At 54.7% G+C, this 25,319-nt stretch overlaps 2 protein-coding genes across 4 annotated transcripts in view; one reads left to right on the top strand and one right to left on the bottom strand.

Annotated features, from left to right (window-relative positions):
- Positions 1-2,396, top strand: part of NAT10 (N-acetyltransferase 10) — a 39,352-nt gene extending 36,956 nt beyond the window's left edge. Inside the window, exon 29 of the mRNA XM_027979612.3 lies at positions 1,594-2,396. Within this exon, the coding sequence (XP_027835413.1) occupies positions 1,594-1,705 (112 nt within the window). The 3' untranslated portion in view covers positions 1,706-2,396. The remainder of the gene's footprint in view (positions 1-1,593) is intronic.
- Positions 2,397-8,089: 5,693 nt separating this feature from the next.
- ABTB2 (ankyrin repeat and BTB domain containing 2) overlaps positions 8,090-25,319 on the bottom strand; it is a 186,237-nt gene continuing 169,007 nt past the window's right edge. For all 3 annotated transcript variants that reach the window (XM_027979614.3, XM_042233340.2, XM_060400053.1), the window contains exons 7-17: positions 25,070-25,171; positions 22,786-22,882; positions 22,393-22,528; positions 19,156-19,385; positions 17,564-17,742; positions 16,886-16,991; positions 16,664-16,766; positions 16,048-16,138; positions 11,696-11,764; positions 10,940-11,053; positions 8,090-9,690 (exon numbers count right to left, since the gene is read on the bottom strand). In XM_027979614.3, the coding sequence (XP_027835415.1) occupies positions 9,493-9,690; positions 10,940-11,053; positions 11,696-11,764; positions 16,048-16,138; positions 16,664-16,766; positions 16,886-16,991; positions 17,564-17,742; positions 19,156-19,385; positions 22,393-22,528; positions 22,786-22,882; positions 25,070-25,171 (1,425 nt within the window). In that variant the 3' untranslated portion in view covers positions 8,090-9,492. The remainder of the gene's footprint in view (positions 9,691-10,939; positions 11,054-11,695; positions 11,765-16,047; positions 16,139-16,663; positions 16,767-16,885; positions 16,992-17,563; positions 17,743-19,155; positions 19,386-22,392; positions 22,529-22,785; positions 22,883-25,069; positions 25,172-25,319) is intronic.

Consider the following 25,319-nt stretch of genomic DNA (forward strand, 5'->3'; position numbering starts at 1 on the left):
TAATATTTGGGAAACTAGAAAGCGGCTGGATTCTCTCGTCTGCTTCTGCCTTCAATCTGCTGTGATATCAGATGGCTTGTAGCCTCTGGAAAATAGAATAGTTGGGAGAGAATGAAAGTGGAAAAGGCAGATTATGTATTAGGATTGTTCTGAAAATAGTTTTGACTTTGGGGTCCACCTGGAGGGATCTTGGGGAGCTCCAGAACTCCTTGGACTGCTTTTTGATAAACCCTTGCCCCAGCTACTTCTCTGCAGAGCCACGTGTTTGAGGATGGCAACAGTTCCGTGGGCCGGAACCTTCACTGGAGTTTCCCTGGGGAACACAGTGAGGCCTCCCCTGCCCTGGGCCTCTGGAGATGAGACTTCCAGGGTTGGGTTGGGGGTTCGTGGAGAGGGTGAGTTGTTGGCATTGCCATCAACAGGGTTCCCTGAAGAGTTTATTTGAAAAGAGGACATCTTGTGACTCTAGGAGCCATAGACCCCCGAAATCAGGATATCCTCTTCTGCCATCTCCATAAGTCACTGTGCAGCCTGGAGGTCTCCCCCATCAGCGCTGGCCTTGTTTTCATGATGGTCTCTGTCATGGCACAAAAGCCCACTGTCAGTGTGTTCTAATTTCTGGTTTGGACGAAAAAGCAGGCGTGGCCCAGGGCTGATGGTGGCTGCCGCCTTGACCCTGGTGGCTTTGGAGTGAGGCCGGCAGCATGTACGGTGAGTGGCAGCCTCACCCCGTGCTCTGCTGCTCCTGCCTTTGGGTCGGCTGCCACTGCCTGGAGGAGCCTCCTGCATTACTACCCAGCCTGTGTGGCTATTTGTGCGTCCACGGTTCAGTGTTAACATCAGAGCTTGTGCTTTTGGAGGTGAAAACACTGACTGTCATTATGTATGCATTTGAGGCATCTTTTCTTTGTTTTATTAGCAGTCATTTCATTCACGTGATGTTAATGGTCTCTAGACAGAATTGTTTACCCTCTCCTTCTAAGGAGATGTTTGTTTTCAGGGCAGAGTGAGACTGGAGAGAAATTTGTAACCTGTAAGCTGGAAGGAAGGTGGCCGTTTCTGAGCTATTCTCCTATTAATCTCAGTGAGGGACCAGTGGCCAGCTGAAATGTGTCCCTATTCCTTTCGGTTTTCTTCTCACTTAGGAAAGATAACAGCACATCAAAAAGTACTGTATGGTTTTTCTGGGCATTTCATGCTTTGTATTATATTGGGGACTATCCTCACGGTCACTGGGATAATGTGTCTGGTTTCCAGGGTAATCCTCAGTGGTAATTGATGGGAATGAATTTTTCTTATGATGCCTTGGATTTTTAAGTTTTAGGAGGGGAGATGTGCAGATTTCAGGAGTTGAGGTGTAGGCTTTTTCCTCCACAGACTAAGCTTGGTCAGGGCAGGAACGGGGTTGGTACGTTGTGTCCTCAGCCCCCAGCACAGAGCCCCGTAGGCCTACAGAGAACACGTCTGTGTAACTGCCCTTTCTTACATCAAGTTTCAGATGACGGAAACCCTTTCTCAGACAAAGCAGAGCAGTCTGAAAGAGGTAACAGATCCAGCATGTTTTTCTTTCGACTCTTGTTTTTTCTTTTCCAGTGACAAGAAAAGGAAGCTGGAGGCCGAACAAGAACCCAAACAGAACAAAAAGTTGAAGAAAAACAGAGATATGAAGAACAAAAAAGATATGAAACTGAAGCGGAAGAAATAGTGGAGAGACACTTGGGCGTCGGCGGCCGACTCGTAAGGAAATACCCTGACTTGCAGGACTGACTCTGGCGGGACTGAGTGGCAGCTGACTGGACTATTAAAAGCAACAGGATCCCCAGGAAACCCAGAAGCGGGCCAGGAATTCAGTCTATGAGCTGAACATGGCTTAAGGCAGTGTCGCTTCCGAGGAGGTCTGCTTAGAACGCAATGGTTGGCACACCGTTATTGCCATCTCTCCTTCCCCCAGTCCAGGCCTGCCTTTCCCATACGTTCATATTTCGCTTTGGGCCCAGCTTTCTCCATTCCTTCTTGCACACGTTGAAGCCGTGCTGGCTCTCGTCTCTTCTCGAGCATCAAGTACACGGCTGTCTGGAGACCCCAGAGCATCAAGGCCTGTCATCATGAACTTGCCCAGGCTCCCTGAAGCCTGGAGTCCCAGGAGCTCTAGTCCAGCTGTATGGCCGTGTCAGCCACGTTTAAGCACTGGGACCCACACTGCCATGTTCCGACCCTTTCCTCCCCCAGCAGTGACCCAGAAAAGCTTGACTTCTCAACTTAGGGAACGATATGATATGAGTCCCCAATACCTGTTATTTCATCCATTTGGGAAAAAAAATGTTGGGAAAGACCCTTTTGCTAGCAGGGATGAGGGGAGATAGAGAATCTATTTTTAATAAATAACATCCTAGAAAGACCAGCAGCCTGTGTGCTCGTCGACTGCACCTAGATGGGAGTTGACTTTGCCCATTTCTTCTGGTGGATCTTGACTGCAGGTGCACTTGGGAGGGTGCCGGCATCAAGGCTCAGGGTGGCTGGGGCTTACCGAGCTGGGGTCCCGTGGTTCCGTAGCACTTGGTGCGGCACCTGGAAGCCAGCCAGCTGGGCCTCTTTTCATCCCTAGCTCCTGTCAGATTGTTTGGTTCCCTCCGTCTCTTGTGGACAGGAGTGTGGTAGCTTCATGTGTACCGTGGAATGTTTGGTATCTATTTTCCAGTCCTAAGTCTGATACCATATTTATTGAAACCGGGGCCCTGCCATCCTTGACCAGGGATCGAACCCGGGCCCTCTGCAGTGGAAGCTTGCAGTCCTAACCGCTGGAGCACCACAGAACTCCCCCTCTGCTGGTTCTGTGCAGTCGCTCTCTATTCATGTCACCAAGGGCAGGGAGAGTTCAGAGTGGAGGCTAGCTCCGTCGTGCTCTGGTTCTGATCTACCTGTCTCCTTGCCTCTGCCTGTGAGTTGCTGGTGGTCTTTCCAAGCTCCTTGAGTCAGATTTCAGCTTCTGTATTTTTTCTTACTTTTATCTAAAGAATTCCTGCGGTAGCCTTGGTTACTGTTCTTCCTTGGTTTTTCATAGACTCTAAAAGGATTGTCTTCTGTGAATCCAAATAGATCCTTTCCTCAGCCCTCGTAGGTTATCTGGTTCCTAGAAGTCTAGTCTGTAGACAGGGAAGGAAGAGGAGCTTCTGGAGCAAAGAGGATTAAATGTGCAGCTCCCAGGACAGATGGCCACAGGGAGGAGAGCAGATTCTGACCACCTGTGCCTGGGACCACCACGCCTTCCCCCCGTTAAGTCTACAGGAAAGTTCAATGAGATGAAAAAGAATTTTTGATCCATTTTTCTCAGGTGAGTGCCTGAGCCTGCCTTTTAGAGAGGATTTAAAAAAAAATTAATTTATTTGACTGTGCTGGGTCTTTGCTGTGAGTGCTTTCCTCTAGTTGTGGTACAGGGCTTCTCATTGCAGTGGCTTCACTTGGTGTGGAGCTCAGGCTCTAGGCATGTGAGCTTTAGTCTCCCAGGCTCTAGAAGAGCATAGATTCAGTAGTTGTGATGCGCAGGCTTAGTTGCTTTGCAGCATGTGGGATCTTCCCGGATCAGAGATTGAACCCACGTCTTCAGTGTTGGTGGGTGGATTCTTTACCACTGAGTCACAAGGGAAGCCCATCAGAGAGGGTTTTCTTAAAGAGAGTGGCTAAAATGCAGTCACAGCCCCAAATGATCTGAGCTGGCTGGTATATTAAAACCTCTCCAGCCACATCATCTTACAGGTGCAGGAACCAGGTTGGCCTGGTCTTGCTCAGCACCTCTAGTGTCAAAGCCTGTCCTTGGCTCTGTTCCGTGGACTCTCTCTGGCCTTGATGCTGGCTCTGCCTGGCCCTTGCTGTGACCTGGAGCACGCTTCTTACTTCCACCCAGGTCCACATGTGTGTAAACTGCAGGTGGTAATGACAGCACCTCCCTGGAAGGGCCGCTGTGAGGAGCAGAGGACTGTGCCTGGCGAGGAGCAGGTGTTCACCAAGGCTCTGTTCTGTGGCACGTGTAACCCGGGGGAGCTGCTCTGTTGCCCACAAGCGCTACGATGGACTGAATGAGGCCGGGCTTTGTTCTAAAACCACAAGCCTGTACTCTGGCCTTTCTCTGTGCACATGAAAAGGAAGTGAGCATTCTGCCTACGTGTACAGTCTTGGCGCTTATGTGCAAAGTGTGTGCGGGTCTCTGCACTTGGTGGTTGTGATCTTGGGTTCTCCTCCAAACCTGAAAAAGCACGCCTCCCCCAGACCTCACCATCTGGCCTCCAGACAGAGTGACATCTGTAAAGCTCGCTGTCTCAGGAAATCTCACTTGCAAAATGAATTCACATAGGCCGCCGATGAATGCTGTCACTAGGCTGGGGAAGGGGCCGAAAAAGCCTGAACAAAGAAGATTCCTCAATGGTCTCATCCCCCCGCCACTCCACCGAGCCGTGAGGGAGCCAGCGCTGGCCCGCTTCAACGCTTCCACTGCTCATCTGTCCCCCATAGTCCCAGAGGACCCTCGAGTGACCAGGAGTGACACAAAGGGGGCTGCTGAGGCTGGGGGAGGGGACGAGGGGAGTGACCGTCACCTTGGATAAATGTAGGCTCATTATCTGAGGCCATCACACCAGCCGCCAGTCCCCTGGCCCGGAGGGGGTGGGACTGGCCTCCCCTGGGCCTGAATAGGCGACTCAGACTCCAGACGCTGCTCTCCATTCTCTAAACAACTGGTGAAAGCCGAAAGGTGGAGTAGCTTCTGCAGAAGGCAGGGGGTGGCGGAGAGGGAGATGCTGAGGCTTTTCTTCGGCTTTCAGTGGTTCAGCTGAGGAGAAAGCTGTGATAATCCCGACATCTGGCTGCTGTGGGGCAACCGGCAGAAGGGGATGTATCAGGAGCTGGGAGGCAGACTCGGCTTTAGCCTTGGTGGCCCGTCGGGATGAGTTTCCTGTGGAGACTCCGGCCGAGTCAGCCCAGCTTCTCAACTGCCCGCAGGGTAGCTGGAGTAGAAGGAAACCACCCCCTCGTTTCCCTTAGCAGAGTCCCCTGCTAAGGAGAAGTTCACTGTCCTCTCCCCAGCCTGCCTTTGGCTGCTAACAGCCTGAAGTGGGCAGCAGAGGAGAGAAGCCCCCACGCCTCCTGAGTGGTGGCCGGAGGAGGAAGCCTGGCCGTTGGGGCAAGGTAAGGTGGTAAGACAGTCCCGTTTCCACGCTAGTTTCTCCTGGCTCCTTGGAGAATGTCTGATTTTTTTTTCTAATTAAGTGCTTGCTTTAGAACATGTTTCTGCTACATGCAGTCTTGAAGGGGCCTTGCTCCCTTTACGTTACCTTCCCTTCAGTCTTCAACCCCCTTAAAAGAAAATACGGCTGAGCTCCTGTATGGAGCCAGCTGGTGATTAGATCTTGCTGCTTAGGCTGTATACTTGACTGAGGCATCTCCTGCAGGGGTGGGGGAGCTTGTAGGGAGGGTGGGCACAGACCTCTGAAGGGGAGCCCCTGGAGATGGTGAGTGCTGGGAGGGACAACCCACCCCCAAACCACCTTAGCAGAGGCCTCTGCCCAGGAGGATGGTGCCAAGGGGTGTGCCTCCCACCTGAGGCCACCAGAGGGCGCCATGGGTCCATGGCAAGCCCTCTCCCCACAGAGGCCAGGGCCCCAGGCTGGGCCTCAGGCTGCCGTGCTTGGGCCTCCATCCAGCAAAGCCCACAGTGGGTCTTTCCCAGGACTGACTGACCCTGTGGGGTCTTTATGTTGTCCCCCAACTCCAGAGTCCTGGCCTGTCGGTCACTGAAACCACAGCCACTCCCGTCAGTGTTCCCAGTGACCTTAGGAATTTCTCCTGCTTCAGACGGGAAACATTTTAAAAACCTTTATTTCTACCTGGACTTTGCACCTTAAGACAAACTACCACCTATTCCAGAAAACCTTTGGGCCTGAGTCACTGGCTTCTGGTCTTCTGTCCTTTAACAGGTGACACAGCCAGCAAGCGCTCAGCAGGGCCTGAAGGCGGCAGCCGCCAAAGGCCAGGGGGTCCCTCATCAGGCCCCCGTCCTCCCTGTGCTGGGCCACGCAGAATTGCATCGGGGAAGGATTTGCAAACAACTATTCTGACAGCCTAGCAGTAGTTCTGCACATCAGGGCGGTGGGGCCCGGGGCTCAGGGCACAGCAGGAAAGTCCCTGACAGCTGTCTTTTTAAAAATTTTATTGAAGTATAGTTGAGTTACAGTGTTCTGTGAATTTCTGCTATGCAGCAAAGTGACTCAGTTTTATAAATATATTCTTTTTCTTATTTTTCGTTTTAGTCTATCATATTGAATATAGTTCCCTGTGGTACACGGTAGGATCTAATTTTTTACCCAGTCTATATATAATAGTCTGCATCTGGGAATCCCAAACTCCCAATCCATTCCCCGCCTGCACCGCTTGGCAGCCACAGTTCTGTTCTGAGTCTGTTTCGTAAATATGTTCATTTGTGTTATGTTTTGGATTCCACATGTAAGTGATATCGTATGGTACTTGTCTCTCTTAGTATGGCACTCTCTGGGTCCATCCGTGTTGCTGCAAATGGCTTGATTTCATCCTTTTTTGTGGCTGAGTAGCGTTTCATTGCATAGGTGCACCGCATCTCCTCCACCATCCCTCTGTTGATGGGCGTGTAGGCTGTCTCCATGTCTTGGCTGTTGTAAACAGTGCTGCTGTGAACATAGTGGGTGAATGTACCTTTTCAAATTAAAGTTTTGTCTGGATATATGCCCAGGAGTGGGATTGCTGGATCATATGGCAACTCTCTTTAATTTTTTGAGGAACTCCATACTGTTTTCCATCGTGACTGCAGCAACTTCCATTGCTACCAACAGTGTAGGAGAGTTCCCTTGTCTTCATATCCTGTCCAGCATTTATTTGTAGACTCTGATGGTCATTCTAACTGGGGTGAGGTGGTACCTCATTGTAGTTTTGATTTGCATTTTGCTAATTAGTGATGATGAGCATCTTTTCATGTGCTTATTACCATTTGTATGTCTTTAGAGAAATGTCTCTTTAGGTCTTACTCATTTTTTGATTGGGTTTTTTTGCTTTTGTTTTGATGTTGAGCTGTGACAGCTCTTTCTACATTTTGGAAATTAAGCCCTTGTCAGTTTCATTTGCAAATAATTTTCCTCCCAGTCCGTAGGTTATCTTTTTGTTAATGGTTTCCTTTGCTTTACAAAAGCCTGTAAGTTTGATTAGGTCCTGTTTGTTTTTGCTTTTATTTCTATTGCCTTGGGAAACTGACCTAAGAAAACATTGGTATAATTTACATCAGAGAATATTTTGCTTATGTTTTTGTCTAGGAGTTTTATGGTGTTATGTCTTATATTTAAGTCTTAAAGGCACTTTGATTTTTTGTGTATGTTGTAAGGGAGTGTTCTAACTTTATTGATTTACATGTGGCTGTCCAGCTTTCCCACCACCACTTGCTGAAGAGACTGTCATTTTCCCACTTTCCTTTTTTCCATTATTCTTGCCACCTTTGACGAAGACTAACTGACCATAGGTAGGTGGGTTTGTTTCTCTATTGTGTCCCACTGGTTGTGTCTGTTTATATGATGAGTGCTGGTGCTGTGCTGGTTTGATTACTGTGGCTTTGTAGTATTGTCTGAAGCCTGGGAAAGTTTTGCCTCCTGCTTTCTTTTTTTTTTTTGCAGGATTGCTTTGGCAATTCTGGGTCTTTTGTGGTTCCATTATAAATTTTAGGATTATTTGTTCTAGTTCTGTGAAAAATCTGACAGCTTATTCCTGGCCTTGGGCTCCCGTCCTTCCAGTCCAGCTTAGTGCCATGTAAATACTTAACGAATGGGAACACACCTACCCCATTGGACAGAACAGGAAGACTTGGGCCCAGTGAGGGTTGGATCCAGGCTCAGGTCCTGGGAGGGGCAGGGCAGGGGTTAGCGGCTGGCCATGCACAGCTTCCGGTCGGGGCTTTGTTTCCTCTGAAACACAGGTGTCTCAATAACCGGGGAATCAGTTCCAGGTTCTCTTCCTGGTCCTTAGGGCTCCTCCCTAGCTCTGAACTTTGGGTAACCCTCTATAAGGAGCCATGAGACCAAGGTCATTGTTAACAAGTGTTTGTTTATTGTTAATAAAACCATAGTACATTTACAATAAGTGACAACATTAATGTATAGTTACAGTATCATACAATATTACAGCAATAAAATAACGCCTATTCCTTTGTACATCCAGCTCAAGCAGCTAGTTGAAAATATTTTCCAGGGTTGCAAACCCCCAGGGTTTTTCAAGGTGACTGAAAGGACACCTCCTAAAGTGCCTGGGGCTTCTGGTGAATAAATAGTTTCTAAGGTACAGCCAGACAGCCAAAGGGGGACATCCAGCACAAGCTGTTCCGGAAGACGCCCCGGATGTCTGGTACATAAATACGACAAGGGTCCAGGCCCAGCGATGTGTCCCCACCCAGGAGAGCCTGGAGCCTACAGGATGGCAGGGGCGGGTAGCAGGGAAGTAGAAGGACCTCTTCTTCCAATCCTTCCTGTCTACCTATGCCCCGACCTTTAAGTTCCCCAAGACCTGCAGTTCCCAATGGGAAGTCTGGGCCCTGCTCTCCAGTCTAAGTTAAAGGACTCTTTCACTGGAGAGACTGGACTGGAGGGATGTTTAGGGCTCTGCCTAATTCTAGGCTTGGGATTTCAGAATCAACCCCTTTACATTGGCCCCTGAAAACAGCAGCAGCAGCACAAGCTGAGGCCACCAGGCTCCTCCACTATGCCCCACCCTTGGCTCAGACCAAAAGCTTTGAAGGCGCTGGTGGGGGAACAAACCACCTTCTCTACTACTCACTGAGCAGGCCAGCCGCCCCTCTGCCCAAAGGAGCCCAGACACCAAGGAAATAGGCTGAAAATGACCCTCTTCGCGGGATCCCCAGTCCCCCTGGAGGCTACATCAGGTCTTTCAAAGGCACAGCCTTAAGTTCAGGTTTGTCTGACGTGACACTGAGGGAAATTCCAACACCAGCTTTTGACTGAAATGGCCTGAGGCCTAGATAGAACATACACTCTCTACATTCATAAGGATGCCCACACCCCCCGGGAGCCCCACTTCGGACAGTCTGAGCTGCCCGAGGCCCCGGGGGTGGGCTGGTTAGAGCCTGGAGGGCATGACCGGAAGCTGTGCAGAGCAGAGCGGGATCAGCGCGGGCCTCCGGGAGGGGCACACGAGGGTGAGGGCACAGCAGCCCTCCGGTGCAAGCAGGTGGCAGGTGTGGGGAAGGGCCACTTGTGGCCACACCTGCTCTTGGCTCATCACTGGTTGAGCAAATGGTTAGGCTCTGGGCCTGCCCAAGTCTGGCTCCAAGAGTGCCGGTAACCAGTCTCAGCCCAGCAAGGCCCCAGCATGTCCACTGGTCCTGGCTGTGTGCTGGCCCAGACACCCCGAGGAAGCTCCCAGCCTTTCTTACCCGCCGGGAGGCCTAGTAACAGAGCCAGCCGCCCCCACACCTCACACCCGAGAGGTGACGTAGAGCGAGTGCACGCGCTCGGCCAGGGTGCTCTGCAGGTCCTGCAGCGGGTCCAGGCCCTGCACTTTGCTGCTGCGGCTGTAGATAAGCTGCCGGAAGGAGTCCTGCTCCAGCAGGGCCTTCATGTGCTTGAGGAAGAAGCCCTCACAGAACAGGGCTAGTTCGGGGGCGTTGTGGATCTGTGGGGGCAGGGAGAGGGGTGAGACCACAGCTTCAGCACAGCCCTGCCCAAAACTGCCCCCAAACAGTCCTCATGGGCAAAGGTCCAGCTTCAAGCCCCAGACCCAGGGAGGTAGGCAGGCCCTATCTCTGCATCTTAGGGCAACTGAATTTCTCATCTGAATTCCTTCCATGAGCATCTCCTCAGGTTAGACTGATCTGGGTTCAAATCCCAGCTGTGCCACCAGGAACATCCTGGCATCTTGTTCTCCGCCTGGTCCTGCTGGTGACGGCTTGTTGAGGGGCGGTCCTCATCCCCATGGGATTGGATGTTCCGTCCCTAAGGGCAGGGGCTGTCCACGGTGGGATATGCAGCATAAGTGTTTACGTGGTAAACACTCAGCAAACCCTGAGTGCCCTCTCTGGGCCAGGCACTGGATGCAGGCCCTGAGGCCCAGGTCTGTGAGGCGCTCTCAGAGCTGATGTTCCAGATCAGGGGGATGAGAGAAGCCAAGGAACCAGCCAGGCCAGGTGATCACGGACAGTAGTCAGTGCTCTGAGGCAGTGAGAGTGGGTGAAGGGGCAGAGAGGTGTGTGACTTGGGGGCAGCTGGGGGAGGAGACTTACTGGAGGACTGCAGCAGTCCTGGGGTGGAAATGAGTTGAGAAAGAGATGGGGGCCACGTGGCCAGGTGAAAGGAGAGGGAGGCACTGGAAGGGGAGATGGGAGAGGGTCCTAGGGGCCTCATAAGGGGTGACAGATAAGGGCTGGGTCTTTACTTTGCAGTGGGAAACCTTTGAAGAGTTTCAGTAGGGGAGTGGCGGGATCTTCACACTTTTCAAAGAGCCTTGTGGACTGCAGGGTGAAAGCCAGGAATTGTTGGAGGCCAGGCCAACGCGATCGTCCGAGAGTGGAGGTAGCGGGACGGAGAGGGGTGGCTGATGCATTGCGGGTGTGGGAGGTGACCGTGGCATCTGCTGCGAGGAGGAAGACTAAGGAGCACCAAGGGGGAGAAACTCGAGTAGTGTTGAGAACTGATCTGACTTGGAGGGGCTCTGCTCTTTGCCGCCCCAGGTCTCACTGCCCAGTGCAGCACAACTGGTACAGGACCTGGGGTCCACCTGGCTCAGAGCTCAGCTCCCCAGCTGCTGTGCCACCTTACTGGGTGGCCATGACCTCAGGCCACAGAGAGGGTGACACTGTCCTTCAAAGCTTCCAGGGCACAGCAGGGTGAGCGATGGGGGCAGGGGCGGCAGCGGGGGCCCTCACCTTGGCATACTTGTAGGTGTTCACGGCGCTCTCCACGCTCAGGGTCTGGGAGCATAGGATCTCACAGTGCCGCTGCAGGGCGTCCAGCTGGAACAGGCTGGCAGCTGACAATAGCTGGCAGGAGGAAGAGAGGCCGTGGGTGAGCGGGGCCAGGCCCATGGCCCCAGCATCACAGAACAGAGAGCCCCTGTGTGCCCTCCTGACCCCCAGGACCCTCCCTGCCCACCTGCCAGTTAAGTCCGATGGCCTTGATTTATTTCTACCCCAGGCTATCTAGGTATTTGCTAGGACACCTTGGGAAGTATCCGATAGGTGACAGACATTGGTTGGGATTTCTCATGTCGCGAGGCCTTCAACTATGAGCTGCCTGCTCATCTGCACGACTTTCTAGCCAGGTGCGTGGCCAGCAGCAGGTCCGTTCTCTAAGCAGTAACCTGGTAAGGTGGGAGGGTACCTGCTGCCTTCTGATCCTCCTAGGCTTTCCATCCTCAGGGATGGCCCTTACTAACCCTGAGGGGTCACCCAGGAGGTTGGGTTCCACAGGCGCACCATTTCCCATGTGCTCAGAAGAGCGAGGACCTGCAGGGAAGCAGGGGGTCCTCACAGAGGCCCCCCTTCCCTCCCTCCTCATGTCTCCAATGCTGTGTTTCTGAGATTGGGGTGGGTGAGACTTGGCAGGTGTCTCAGGCTGGGCACAGGCATGATGGATGGGCTCAGGGGCTCCCCGCTCCTCTCCCCGACAGGCCAGGTCCTCACCTCCAGGATGTCACCAGTGGGGATGTCCATGGATTCCGTTCCCCCGTAGTACAGATACTGCATCATCATCTGCAGGAAAAAGGCCCCATGTGAGGGCCAGGGGGCCCACAGCACCACTGTGCTCATCCCGCGCCCCTGGGGCGCCGCTCCAGCCGCTGCCCGGCCCTCGGTGCCCCACCTCCTGCCCCGAGCGCTGCTCCAGCCGCTGCCCGGCCCTTGGTGCCCCTCGCCCCGAGCGCCGCTCCAGCCGCTGCCCGCCCCTCGGTGCCCCACCTCCCCCCCCCCGAGCGCTGCTCCAGCCGCTGCCCACCCCTCGGTGCCCCCCCATGTCCCGAGCGCCACTCCAGCCGTTGCCCGCCCCTGGTGCCCCATGACCTCTGTGTGCCAGCGTCTGCACACCACCCGACTCTCGTCAGGCATTTTTGTGCTTCTCCTGGAATGCGTATGGCAAGCTGCCTTCCACAGAGTGGCTTCACTTCAATCCCCACAACAGCCCTGTGAGCCCAGGAGGGCAGATACTCTTCACAGCTGGGAAAACTGAGGCCAGGCAGGTAGGCTGATGAGGCTGACCCGCCTCCTCAGAACCCTTCCGGCACACCAGGCACCTCACGACTCATTTTCTCCCCTTACGGAAATTCTAAACATGGGGGGCTCTGAGGGGGCGACTGTCCACCCTCGGAATCCTGACTCCTGACCTCCCCATCAGGGCTAGCCAGATCCCGACCTCCTCCTGGAAGCCAGTGCAGTGCTGGGGCCTGGGACCTGGCCCAGAGGTCACCCTGCCGACCAGCGGGGGCCCTGCGACACCATATGAGGTGGCCTGGGGAGAGGGCTATGTTTAGTTCTGCTGAGGTCTGACTTACAAGCTCTGCCATCATGCTGGAGACTGGGGAGTTTCCAGCTGGAAAAAGAAAAATGATTCTCCCTGGTTGGCTGAAGAAAGGGCCCCAGCAAGGAGCTGGCAAGGGTATAAGTAAACACGGCTCCAGCCGGCACAGTTGGGCTCTGTTAGGACTGGCCCCCGGGCTGGAAGGGGCACCAGAGGGTCTAGAGGAAAGGAGCCCACGCTGGGGCGGGGGAGGGAAGAGGGCCTGCCAGCCGCGTCCTGGCCCGTCCAGGAGGCATCAGCCCGCGCCCTCCCCTCAGGAGCGTGGGCTTCCAGGGTCTTGTGCAGCCCCTGCTGGAGCTCAGGTGGAGATCTTACAGTTACACGGATGTACCCGTGTCCCCCTACTCCAGGCAGCGTGTGCCTCAGGCAGGCCCACGCCTGGCTTCCTCCACCATCCCCCACCCTGGGAGCTGAGTGCCCAGGACTGGGAGTGGGGCGGCTCCCATCTCCAGGGATTCTTTCCTAGGTGTTAGCCTCAGGGCAGCCCTGAGGTGAGAAGGGGCCCAGCCTGTGGCTCCTCTCCCTGGCTTAGAAGCAGCCTCCTGCCGCTTTTGGGAGTTGGTCTGGGCCCGGCCCAGCTCTGGTGGTACATGGGTCTCCCTGAGGCACCTGAATGCAGATGAGCCCACAGCAGTGGGACCAGAATCACCCTCTTGGAGCCTCCCTGGGGGAACCGGGCTGCTAACAGGCAGCTGCGGACATTAATTTCCCACAGCCCCGTAGCCCCCGGGCAGACTGTGGGTCATCCAAAGCAGGCAGCCTGCAGGGCTGGAGCGGGCAAAGGGCTGCTCCCAGTGAGGCCCAGGCAGGACCAGCTGCAGGGATGGCCTCGCTTCCTTCTGCCCAGAGTGGGCCACCAGGACCACAGGGAGGCCCCCAATACTGCAGGGACAGGACTGGGGCCAACAGCCGCATCAGAACGGCAGGGGCATCCCCCAAAGGCCGAGGTTTAGTCGGCAGTGACCCTGGCAAGAGTCTACACCTGTAATGTCTGTGTTGTGTCAAAACTGCATTGCAAACATTTAGTGCAAAAAAAGGAAAACATTTCATTAAATTTTTATATGTGGAATGATACTATTTTGGCTCCATTAAGTTAAATAAATTTCACCTGTTTCTTTTTACATTTTCCTTCATCTATTAAGCAATTTTACATAACCTCTGTGCCCAGCATTATCTTTCTATTAGAGATAGTATTGCTTAGATCTCCTTGGGCCTCCGTTTCCTGTTCTAGAAAACAAAGATCTCAAGTTCTCTTTGTGTTGTGACAGCCAATGAGATGTCTGGGGGCTGCTCTGAAACTTAGGCTTTTTTAGGAGGCCTCGGACCTGGATCTATGGCTTCAGCTGCACGCTGCCCTCCCCCCCCCCCCCCCCCCCCCCCCCCCCCCCCCCCCCCCGACACACTGCGGGATGGCAGAGCTTTGTTCCCAGAGAACCCACAGGGCCAGGCCAGTGGCTAACATGCCCCAGGCCCACGTGTGCCCTGAGGTTAGGCCTGTTGTCTCTGTTTACCCCGTGACAAGCCTGAGAAGTCAAGGGCTGCCCAGCCTCTCCTGCCTCGGGAGTCACCCCAGTTGAGCAGATGCTGCCTCGATGGCAGGGGTCACCCTTGTCACCCCCACCTCCCGCCCAATCCCCGCTGCCCTTCTCAAACCCGCCTCCTGGGTTGGGTCGTGACCCCACCTCACGCTCCAACTCACCTGGACTTTGGGCTTCTTAGCCAAGCAAGCTCCCCTTCCCCAGGGAGTTTGGCTCAAGGGATGAGAAGAGGGGAGGGGAGACCCCTATGCCCGACCCTGGGCCTGACCCTGGGCCTCCTCCAATGCCGCCAAGCCCCCCACTCTCCCCCCATCCACACCCCTCTACCCTGCTGCCTCTACCGGTCGCCATCATCACTCAGCTGGATTCTCACCAGCCGCTCACCTGCTGCCCTGGCTGCAGTCCTGCCCGTCCTCCCCTCACCCTCCAGAGTGTGCGAGGTCACACAAACTGGACCATTCCACACGCCCTAAGATTGAACCCTGGCTCTATCACCTCCCAGCTGTGTGACCTTGAACAAGTTATTGAACTTCCCTGTGCCTGCGACACCTCATGGACCAAGGGGGGGAAACAACATGTGCGCACCTCCTGGACTGTGCTGTGACGCTTAACTGATAAATGCACCTAGAACCATGCCTGGCTAAGTGTCAGCGATGGTGGCGACCTCAGAGCAGCTTCTAACTACCCTTGGGTGAAAGCTCAAGCCCTTCATGTGATGGCTCCTCGGGAGCAGCCTCAGCCTCATTTCTGGATGTTCTCCTGAACGGCTGCCAGGACTTGGCCAGAGAGCATTTCCTGAACAGGCTGTGGTCTCTGGTGGTGGTGGTCTTTGTGTGGATTGCTCTGGCTACCTGGAGCTCCTGATACCTGGCTGACTACCCTGGTCCCCAGGAAATTTCCTCTTTCGCAGCTTCAGTGCCCCTGCCTGCAGCGCCGGCGCCTCCCCCACCCACTCCCAGTCACATTCGTTCATAATCCTGTCTCCTGGAGGCCAGGGTCCCTGTCCTGTTTACTGCTGTCTCCATGGTACCCATAAGTAACTAAATGCTAAACAGATGACTGCCAGGAACAAGAGAGAGGGACTAAACCCTTTTAGATGGTGGCTCCTCACGCTTCCTCTCTTCCCATTAGGTCACAAGCCTGTCCCGGGCAAGGCCAGGTCCTGGGTTCACATACCAGCTGCCTCTTAGCCTCCGTCTCAGCCCCTAAGCGTCACACCTACAGCCTGAAGACCACTTTCTAGAAAGGAGCTCCCCACTGGGGCTCAGCTTAGACCCCAGCCAGTCCCTTCCAGACCTCGCCTGCCACTCCTGGTGGCCAGCCTGCGGAGCTTCCATCACGCAACCTCTGACATTCTCTGAAGCTCAGAGATCGAAAGTCCTGACCTTGATCTCCCACAACCAGGATGGGCTCCCTGTGGCTCTTTCTGCTTAGCCGGCATGGCTAGGGTCTGATGCCGAGGAAGAGTGATAGGCCTACACCGGTACACGCGCATGTCACTCTCCACCCACCTGGGGTCTTGTTAAACTCTGGGGGGTCCTGGCATGGGGCCTGAGGCTCTGCGTTCCCAACAAGTGCTCAAGCAAGTCTGTGCACTGGGAGCTCACTCAGGACAAGGGCTCACAGGTTACACGTGTGGTGTGCGCCTGTCCTTACATGCCCGTCAGGCTGCCCAGACCCCTCACCCAGTGGTTAGAGCTCAGACTCTGAAGCTGCAAACTCACAACGGAAAGGCTACCTTGGCTGGGAAAAGCCTAGATGCTCCAACCTGACCACTGAGTCAGCAAAACACAGAAGGCATTAGGGATGGAGGGGAAGACTATGACTGACTCATAGCCGACCCCGCCCAGATGGACCAGCCAGGGTCAGGGTCCTGTGGGGGAGGGGCACCCCTAGAAAAGCCCGCAGTGCTGAGGTACACACACCTGGAAAATGTGGTACTTCATGTCGCTGATCTCGATGGTTTTACTGCCGTCGCCATCTTGCTCTGATTTATTGGTCATCAGCGTCTTGAACCTGGAGCCAAGGAGATGAGACAAGCAAAGGCTTGAGCATGACTTTTATTCCATCACTGTGTGGCAAAGGCCCCATCCATCGCCTGACCGGTCACCAGGGGACAGGAGCATTTTAAAAATCACTGCTGTGCTCGCAAAAGAATTCTGGGCAAGTGACGTTTTACATCGTCCTAGGCTGACAGATAGCTGGGCTGAGCCCTGATCTGTCCCAGCTGCCCTCTCGCTTAGTGACCGTAACACCCATGGCTGGAAAACTGACCTTCATGTTAGAACATTCGTATTTTCTAATCATCAAAAGCAATGGCTTGACCAGAACAATGACCCAGCTCCTCTTGGAGAACTCTGGGTCCCCTCATGACTGTCCCTCTGTCCCCTGTGGGGTGGGTGGTGGGGATTCCCTGCTCTGTGACCACCCTCTGGGGGGCAGAGGCTCTTCTCCAGCCTGCTCATAATCTCATATCTAAATGAAGCTGCCCTCCCCCGACTTCCCGGAGGGGGCAGAGAATTTGTTATCTGGGCTGCCTACCTGTTAGAAGCCGTCACCAGCAGGACTTTATGTGCATAAAACAGCTTTCCTTCCACTAGGAAGGTCACGTCTGACATCTCCTTGTTGTTCAAAAAGTGAGGATCTGTCGCGGGGGGAAGGAGAAGGGGATGATGGAGGCGCCAGCCGCCCAGGCACTTGGGAAGGGGAAGGAGGACAGAGATGAGAGGGAGGGGGAGGGGAGAGGAGGTGGGGAGGCCTCACCGAGCCTGGCCGGCAGTGTCTTGCGGAGCTCGGGGATGCGGGGGATGGGGCTGCTGCCATAGCAGTGCGTGAAGATGGCCGCTAGCTGCTGCGTGACCGAGTCGTTCTGCGGGGGGAGAGGCGGGGAGGGGCGTCAGCTCGACCCTCATCTGGAGGCCGTGTGTTTACAGCTCCAGGTACGCCAGGCCAGCTTCAAAAGTGCAGGCCAGGATCAGCGCAGCACTGCCCTTCATTCCCCCTGGATCTGGTCTGGCGAGGGAGGCCCAGTCTTCCACACCGACTCCCCGGACTGCTTTCTTGGCCAGGCTCTGGCCCAGACAGAACCCTAGCCTCTGCAGTCAGGCGGGTCCGGGCGAGGGCTGGACGTCCACCTGCGGGGTGCCTGTGTCCTTCCGTCCCTGTGAGGGGGGGTGTCCCTAAGTCTGTCTGCCTGTGAGGCAGTCTCCGGGTCTGTCCTGCGGTCTGTCTGCCTGTGCGTCAGTCTCCGGGTCCGTCCTGCGGTCTCTCTGCCTGTGTGTCTGTCTCCGGGTCTGTCCTGTAGTTTGTCTGCCTGTGTGTCTGTCTCCAGGTCCGTCCTGTGGTCTGTCTGCGTCCTGTGGTCTGTCTGCCTGTGTGTCTGTCTCCAGGTCCGTCCTGTGGTCTGTCTGTGGGCTCTCGGGGCCTCCAGGGCTGTCTCACCTTGCTGGTCTTGAGGATGTCAAACATGAGCGGCAAGCCCTCAGTCACCAGCTCTTCATTGTACTCCTCCTCCTTGATGGAGCTGAAATCTCGCAGGAGGCTCTGCACCACCGAGTACCGAGACTGGGAGAAGGACGTCCTCAGAGCCTCGATCCAGACGTGCAGCTTCCAGGGGACGCCTGGACCGGGAAGGGGAAGGGCAGTCACCCCCCGGGCAGAGCGATCCCCAAAGGGACCACTGAGCCCACCTCATGACAGCCCCCTTTCTGGCAGACCAACGCACCTGATCCCTGCCCAAGTGGGGGCACCCCCTCTCCCCAGCTCAGCACAGCCAGTAAGGAAAGCATTTGTTCACCCTGACAGGCCTCCCTGAGACATAAGAGGGTCTCAAAGTTCCCATCAGATGAGGTGGAGGAATGGCTTCAGGCCAAGTGCAGGGAGCCTGATCTCTGAAAATCCACAGCTCAGCCTGGAAGCCTTCAAGTGCAGGCCCAGCACCCACACTGGCCCCACTGGCTTGTTGGGCCCTGGAATTACCTACTGGGGAGGAACCATTATAATTAGGAGGGGTGGCCCCGGAGACTCGAATGCCCGGAGGATATGCAGGGCGCGTGGGGACAAGAGGACCCCATGCCTGTCTAGAAGCCTGAAATGAACCCTGTTCTGTCGCCAAGGGCTTTTCCCAGCGCCTGGCTCCCTGGCGTGTCTGTGCACACGCAGTGTCATGTAATTACTGTTTACCAGCTCCCTGGAGTATGTCACGGGGGCCGCAGAGTAATCCAAAACTACTCTGTAAAGGTCACGACAAAAACTAGCGATGTTTCTGATAATTAGAGATTGCTTCTTACTCCCCAGCCTCACTGTGGATTTAAAAAGGTCTGATGGCATTCCCTGGGGACATGGTGCCAAGGGTAGCATCAGCATTGCTGGTTTACTGACTGTGCAGGAGTGATATTCCCATTTCATAGAGAAGAGCACTGAGGCTGGCCTGCCACCAGAGGGTCGTGTGGCTCCCGCTTCGTTGGCCCAGCGCTGGGTGCTCGTGTGTCATGGGCCCCCAGGAGAGGAGCGATGCTGTCATCATGCACTGAGCGCCCACAGTTAGTGGGCACCGGGCCCTGTGCTGTGTGTGACGACTTCACATTCGCAGGGGAGGAGCACTAGGGAACGTGGCAGGGCTGGGATCTCCCCCAGGTCTGTCTGACCAGCCGCCTGGGAGGAAAGGAGAAGTCTGCAAGCTTGCAGGCCAAGGAGGTGGGGAGGCGGGCTGATGGACTGGAGAGCATCTCACTGACCAGAAATGTGGACTCCTGGTGCTCTAGACGCTCCCAAATCACCAGGCCTCGACCAGGGAAGCTGGGGGCCCTGAGGGCACAGGGCTGGGTGAGGCTTTTGAGACATGTCCCCACTGAGGACTGTCTGAGGCTCAGGGCACCACCTGTCTTGGTTTGAGAGGGCGGAGGCCCGCCCTGCACTCCACTGCCTCCTGGCCTGTCTGGCCTGTGGGCCTGGCCCTCTCATGTGTGTGTGTGTGTGTGTGTGTGTATGTGTGTGTGTGCCTGTGTCTGTACATGCACACCACATGGCCTCACCCAGTGCCCTCAGCTCCATGGTGATGTCCACGTAGCCGTGCTCCGCGCTGTAGTACATGGCCTCCTGGAGGGCCTTGGTGCGCGTCCGGCTCAGGCGCATGGGCCCCTCGCTGCCGCTGCCCTGGCTGGACGCATCGCTCTCTTCCACGCCCTCAGCCAGGATCTCCTCCAGGGACAGCACATCTGCTTTGGCCTGCTGTGGCTGAGTCAGGAGCTTCCTCAGGACGTTCCTGTGGGGAAAGGGACAAAGAAGGGTGATGTCTGAGGCTCCCGCCATGGATGGCGCCTGCCGAGCTGCCTTTCAGCATCCTGTGGCCCAGATGGGCCAACTATGGGGCATCTGCGGGCAAAAAGGGCTCATGGTCTTCCCTTCTCAGGCAGGCTGGGCCCCCGGGTGAGTCAGGGAAAGGGGCAGAAGACCTCTCCCTTCTGCCATCCGGGTACTGCTGAGAAGTCATGAGCTCTGGGGCCAAGCAGGCTCTGCCATCCTGTGTGATCTCAGACAGGTTGTTCTACCTCTCTGAGCCCTGATGGCTCTGTCACTGTGGCATGGGGAATCAGTATCGTCCTCTCCCAGTTAATGTGAGGCTCAAGTGACATCACATGCAGAGCCTGATACACAACAATCGTCCTAATAGCAGCTGACTTGCATATTCCCACGTTGTTGTTCAGTTGCTCAGTCGTGTCCAACTCTTAGCGACCCCATGGACTGCAGCATGCCAGGCTTCTCTGTCCTTCCTTCACCATCTCCAGGAGCTTGCTCAAACTCATGTCCATCAAGTAGGTGATGCCATCAAACCATATTGTCCTCTGTTGTCCCCTTCTCCTCCTGACTTCTATCTTTCCCAGCATCAGAGTCTTTATTCCAATGAGTCGGCTCTTTGCATCAGGTGACCAAAGTATTGGGAGCTTCAGTTTTGGCATCAGTCCTTTCAGCGAATATTCAGGATTGATTTCCTTTAGGATTGACTGGTTTGATCTCCTTGCAGTCCAGGGGACTCTCAAAAATCTTCTCCAACACCACAGTTCAAAAGCATCAGTTCTTTGGCACTCAGCTTTCTTTATAGTCCAACTCTCACATTCATACATGACTACTGGAAAGACTATAGCTTTGACTAGCCGGACCTTTGTTGGCAAAGTAATGCCTCTGCTTTTGAATATGCTGTCTAGGTTGGTCATAACTTTCCTTCCAAGGAGTAAGCGTCTTTTAATTTCATGGCTACAGTCACCATCTGCAGTGATTTTGGAGCCCCCCAAAATAAAGTCTGACACTGTTTCCACTGTTTCCCCATCTATTTGCCATGAAGTGATGGGACCAGATGCCATGATCTTAGTTTTCTCAATGTTGACCTTTAAGTCAACTTTTTCACTCTCCTCTTTCACTTTCATCAAGAGGCTCTTTAGTTCTTCATTTTCTGCCATAAGGGTGGTGTTATCTGCATATCTGAGGTTATTGATATTTCTCCTGGCAACCTTGATAAAGCTTGTGCTTCCTCCAGCCCAGCATTTCTCATGATGTACTCTGCATAGAAGTTAAATAAGCAGGGTGATAATATACAGTCTTGATGTACTCCTTTCCCAGTTTTGGAACCAGTCTGTTGTCCCATGTTCAGTTCTAACTGTTGCTTCTTGACCTGCCTACAGATTTCTCAGGAGGCAGGTCAGGTGGTCTGGTATTCCCATCTCTTTAAGAATTTTCCACAGTTTGTTGTGACCCACAGTCAAAGAATTTGGCATAGTCAATAAAGCAGAAGTAGATGATTTTCTGGAACTCTCTTGCTTTTTTGATGATCCAGCGGATGTTGGCAATTTGATCTATGGTCCCTCTGCCTTTTCTAAATCCACCTTGGACATTTGGAAGTTCACGGTTCACGTATTGCTGAAGCCTGGCATGGAGAATTTTGAGCATTACTAGCGTGTGAGATGAGTGCAATTGTGCAGTAGCTTGAACATTCTTTGGCATTGGAATGAAAACTGACCTTTTCCAGTCCTATGGCCACTGCAGAGTTTTCCAAATTTGCTGGCATATTGAGTGCAGTTCTTTCACAATTTCCAAGGAGCAAGCATGTTTTAATTTCATGGCTGTGGTCACCATCCAAAGTGACTTCGGAGCCCAAGAAAATAAAGTCTTTCACTGTTTTTATTGTTTCCCCATCTATATGCCATAAAGTGATGGGACTGGATGCCATGATCTTAGTTTTTTGAATGCTGAGTTTCAAGCCAGCTTTTTCACGCTCCTCTTCCACCTTCATCAAGAAGCTCTTTAGTTCTTCACTTTCTGCCATGAGAGTGGTATCATCTGCATATCTGAGGTACTTGATGTTTCTCCTGGCAATCCTGATGTTGCCATGTACCAGTGCATTTAACCCTGAGAGAGGAACCTCAGTATTCATGGGTGATGAGTACATCTTGCTCATGTCACACCGAGCAGGATGCAGACTCAGAGGGGGTTTCAAGCCCCAGGCTCTTCTGTCGCATCCTGTGGCCTGGGGCTCCAGATGGCTGTCTCATGGGCAGGCCCCCAGGCCATTTGGGGGTGGAGCCGTCTCCCTGCAGACCTGCCTGCCTCTCCTCAACCCCTTCCCCACCTTGTGATGGAGGCTGGGCTGTGCCACAAAGGGTACTCTTGTTAACTGCTGAGCTGACAGAGCAACAGCGGGATGACCCAGGTCCCTCAAAGGAGTCCCTCTTTGTCTTCTACTCACCTTTTCCCTGCTGCCCTTTGACCCCAGAGCGGCCTAACTCTGGTTAGGTGAGACTAGCTGCTCTGGTCTCACCTCTGCCCTGTCACACCCTCAGGCAGGCCTGGCCCCTAAAAAGCAGCGTCCACCATCTGCTCCTGGAGCAGGATGTGATTTCTAGCAGAGCCACCAGGAGCATCTTCATGGTGGAGCTGAAGTCTGGGTGGAAGCCCCTAGTGCTCCAGGTTGTGACGGGCAATGGAGAAGTAGCCCAGGCACAGGAAGGGATGGGGTCCTGGGGCAGCCCTGGGTGGCTGCAGGTGGAGGGTCTTATGGGGGAATGAGAGGGCCTGCCCTGGGCACCCACCACCCTGTGTTTCCAGACCTCCACCCTCTGGGCCCACAGGCTGCCTGAAGACCTGTGTCTTCTTTCTGGCTGGTGTGCAGGCAGCTACCCTCTATCCACCCCTTCCCTCCATCTCTGGAAAGATCTCCAGGCCTAGCTCTTCTGCTTCATGCTTCACAGAACACAGGGCAGGAAGCCCCAGGTAGGTACCTGTGGCCATGGGCGGCTGAGTGGCTGAAGCAGTTCATATCCTCGTGGAGGGAGGAGGCCATGCCGTTGGCTTCGAGCATGCTGAGGAGGGGATCAGCGCCCCGGCTAAGCAGCAAGCTGACCAGCTCGTAGTTCCCTGAAAGAGATGGGCCAGGAATGCTTCCACCACCCACGTCGCTGCCCCTCTGCTGGGTCTGTCTGAGCACTGAGCACCATAGAAACACTGACGATGGAGTGAGGCGGAGCCCCTTGCAACCTGAAGCAGGGGTTTCAAGGCTTGCCATGGGGGTCTCTGTGTGAGGCTCAGCCAGGCAGGGCGACACTGTGAGGAGGGCCAGGTGGAACTGCAGGGCAGTCAGGGACCCTGGCTGGGCAGGGCAGCAGTGCACCTACCGGCCGCAGAGGCCAGCTGCAGGGGCGTCTCTGCATAGCTGTCTTCGCCGCCGTTCACTGCAGAGCCCTCCACGTGGGCGCCAGCATCCAGGAGCAACTGCCAAGGCACAGGAAGGGCACTTGAGCGTGGAGGGGAGTGTCACCTGGGCCAGGTGCAGGGGAGGCTTCGGGGAGCGGCCTTTAGTTTCCTCCTGGCATGCGACCAAGAGCCAGCTCCCTCAGGCATCCAGAACTGTAGAACTCCTGGTTACCTTCACAGCTTTAAATGCTCAGAACCTTCCCCTCTGCTTTTTGTGGTCTTGAACCAAGCCCCTGAGCTATAGGGACCTCTGAACTATCTCCCCCTTTCAGTTTCCTACAAACTGGCCGCAGTGAAGAATAGAAGGTAGGTGTGTGCTAACTCGCTTCAGTCATGTCTGATTCTTTGCGACCCTATGGACCACAGCCTGTCAGGCTTCTCTGTCCATGGGATTCTTCAGGCAAGAATACTGGAGTAAGTTGCCACGCCCTCCTCCAGGGGATCTTCCTGACCCAAGGACTGAACCCACATCTTTTACGTCTTCTGCACGGGCAGCCAGGTTCTTTACCACTAGCACCACCCGGGGAGCCCAAGAATAGAAGGTAACACTGTCCAATCAACCAGGGGAATCTGAGGCTCTTGACACAGCAGAGGTTGTGGGAAAGGCAGAGCCAATAGGGTCAGAGCTGAGTGGGTGAGCTGGGGCAGGTATCTCAACTCCCTAATCCTCCGTCTTCCTCATCTAGAAAACGGGAGAGAGGCCTGTCTTGCAACATTGTTGGGGATTAAGTGAAGAGGCGCTCAATTCTCCGTAGGGGTTCAGTAACCAATGGCTTCTAGGGCTCTCTTCAAAGAGGTTCCATGAGCTGCCCAAGGCTGGGCAGTGCAGGGCTGGAGCAGAACCTGGCTGTCTGGGACACCAGGTGGCCTCTCCTGGTTCTGGCAAGGGCAGGCCTTGCAAGGGACAGATGGAGCAGGGCTAACAGATGCCAAGCGGTTCCCACTGGGCTGGCTGGCTTTGCCTTGGGCAGGGGTGGTGTCAGCACCATAGGTGACTTCAGTCCATCTCACTTTTCCTGACTGGCTGCTTTGGAGGGAGCCGCCTTTCCAACCCTCCCAGGTTTTCATAGACTGAGCCTCCTCAAGACTGTGCTTGAGCAATTAGGCCAATCCTACCCACCCCTCACCTGGGACCAGGTGTGAAGGGTCCAGGCTGACCTCTCAGTCTCCCCACAGTGTGGGTGTTGGGGTGGCTGTTGGCAGGAGGCTCTTATCAGTCAGACAGCAGCTGTGGCAGCACTGTCTGAGCCAGAGCACCAAAGCAGTGGAGGAAGACAGAGACCTGCCCGACAGGGTGAAACTGGGCACCAGTCCAGACAAGCCCAGGGCACAGCCCTGCAGGCCAGTCTGGGCCAGGGTGGAACTCTGCTCAAGGTCTCAGGAGGACAGTCACCGAAAAGAGGCAGGATGTGGCAGCCAACCTACTGACCACCAGCTACAGAATCTCTCGTATAGGCCAGGACTGTGTGGACAGCGAACAGGTCCACATGACCCCTGCCCTCAAGGGACCCAAGATCCAGCAGATGGCAAGGGTGTCATGCGGACTCCCAGGAAGGAGTTGCTGGAACCCTGCAGGCCTGAGGAGTGAAGGAGCCTGGGAGCCGAGTGGCAGTGTTGCCATGCCCCGTCCACAGCTTCCATTCCAGGCCTGCCCTGACCCTCAACCAGCTACAGCTACCGGGGCCAAGGTGGGCACAGTGTGACTTGGCTGACAGGCGAGCAGTGTCAATCTGAGTCTTCTCTCAGGAACTGAGATCCTGAGAGACTATGGCTGCTAACGGAGAGGGGCAGAACCAGAAGGACCGTATGGTATAAGCCATAGAATTCATGAGGGAGTAAGAATTCAGGGTTGGAAGGACGGTTGGAGGAAAGAAACACATCTGTGCAGATCTGAGCACATCTGCACAGATTCCAGATTCCAGCACCCCTCGAGACTCACCCTCAGATGCAGAGAGGCCAGGCAGGCCTGGTATCCTTTGGGCCTGCATCTTGTTCCCTAAAATCTCACATTGGAGCCTGCTCCCATCTTGCTCACTAGAGCCTGCTCCTTGGGGCAAACCAGTTGATCCTCTGTCCTGCTGACCCAGTGAGCTGGCCTTAACCAGTGTCTCTGATCCCACTCGACACATGTGAGGGTGGGGCTGCACTTGGGGTTCAGCCCATCTGGCAAGCTGGGGGCGCATGGCACACCTGGCAGGAGCTCACCTGGACCACAGAGATATGTCCATGCAGCACAGCAAACGTCAGCGAGGTCCAGTGCCGGCTATCCGGGTGGATGGAGGGGTGCCTGGGAGAGTTGCTTGGAACCTGGGAAAATGCCACAAGGGATCAGTGTTTCCAAGGTGAGTGACATTCCTGGGCAGGTGACATGGGGCCTGAGCTAAGGGGGAGCCCTGCAGGGATGGTGGCCAGGAGTCAACTCAAGTGCTTTCTATATTTGATTGGCAACGTCTGC

The sequence above is a fragment of the Ovis aries genome, chromosome 15 (genome assembly GCF_016772045.2).
Source record: "Ovis aries strain OAR_USU_Benz2616 breed Rambouillet chromosome 15, ARS-UI_Ramb_v3.0, whole genome shotgun sequence".
Classification (NCBI taxonomy): domain Eukaryota; kingdom Metazoa; phylum Chordata; class Mammalia; order Artiodactyla; family Bovidae; genus Ovis; species Ovis aries.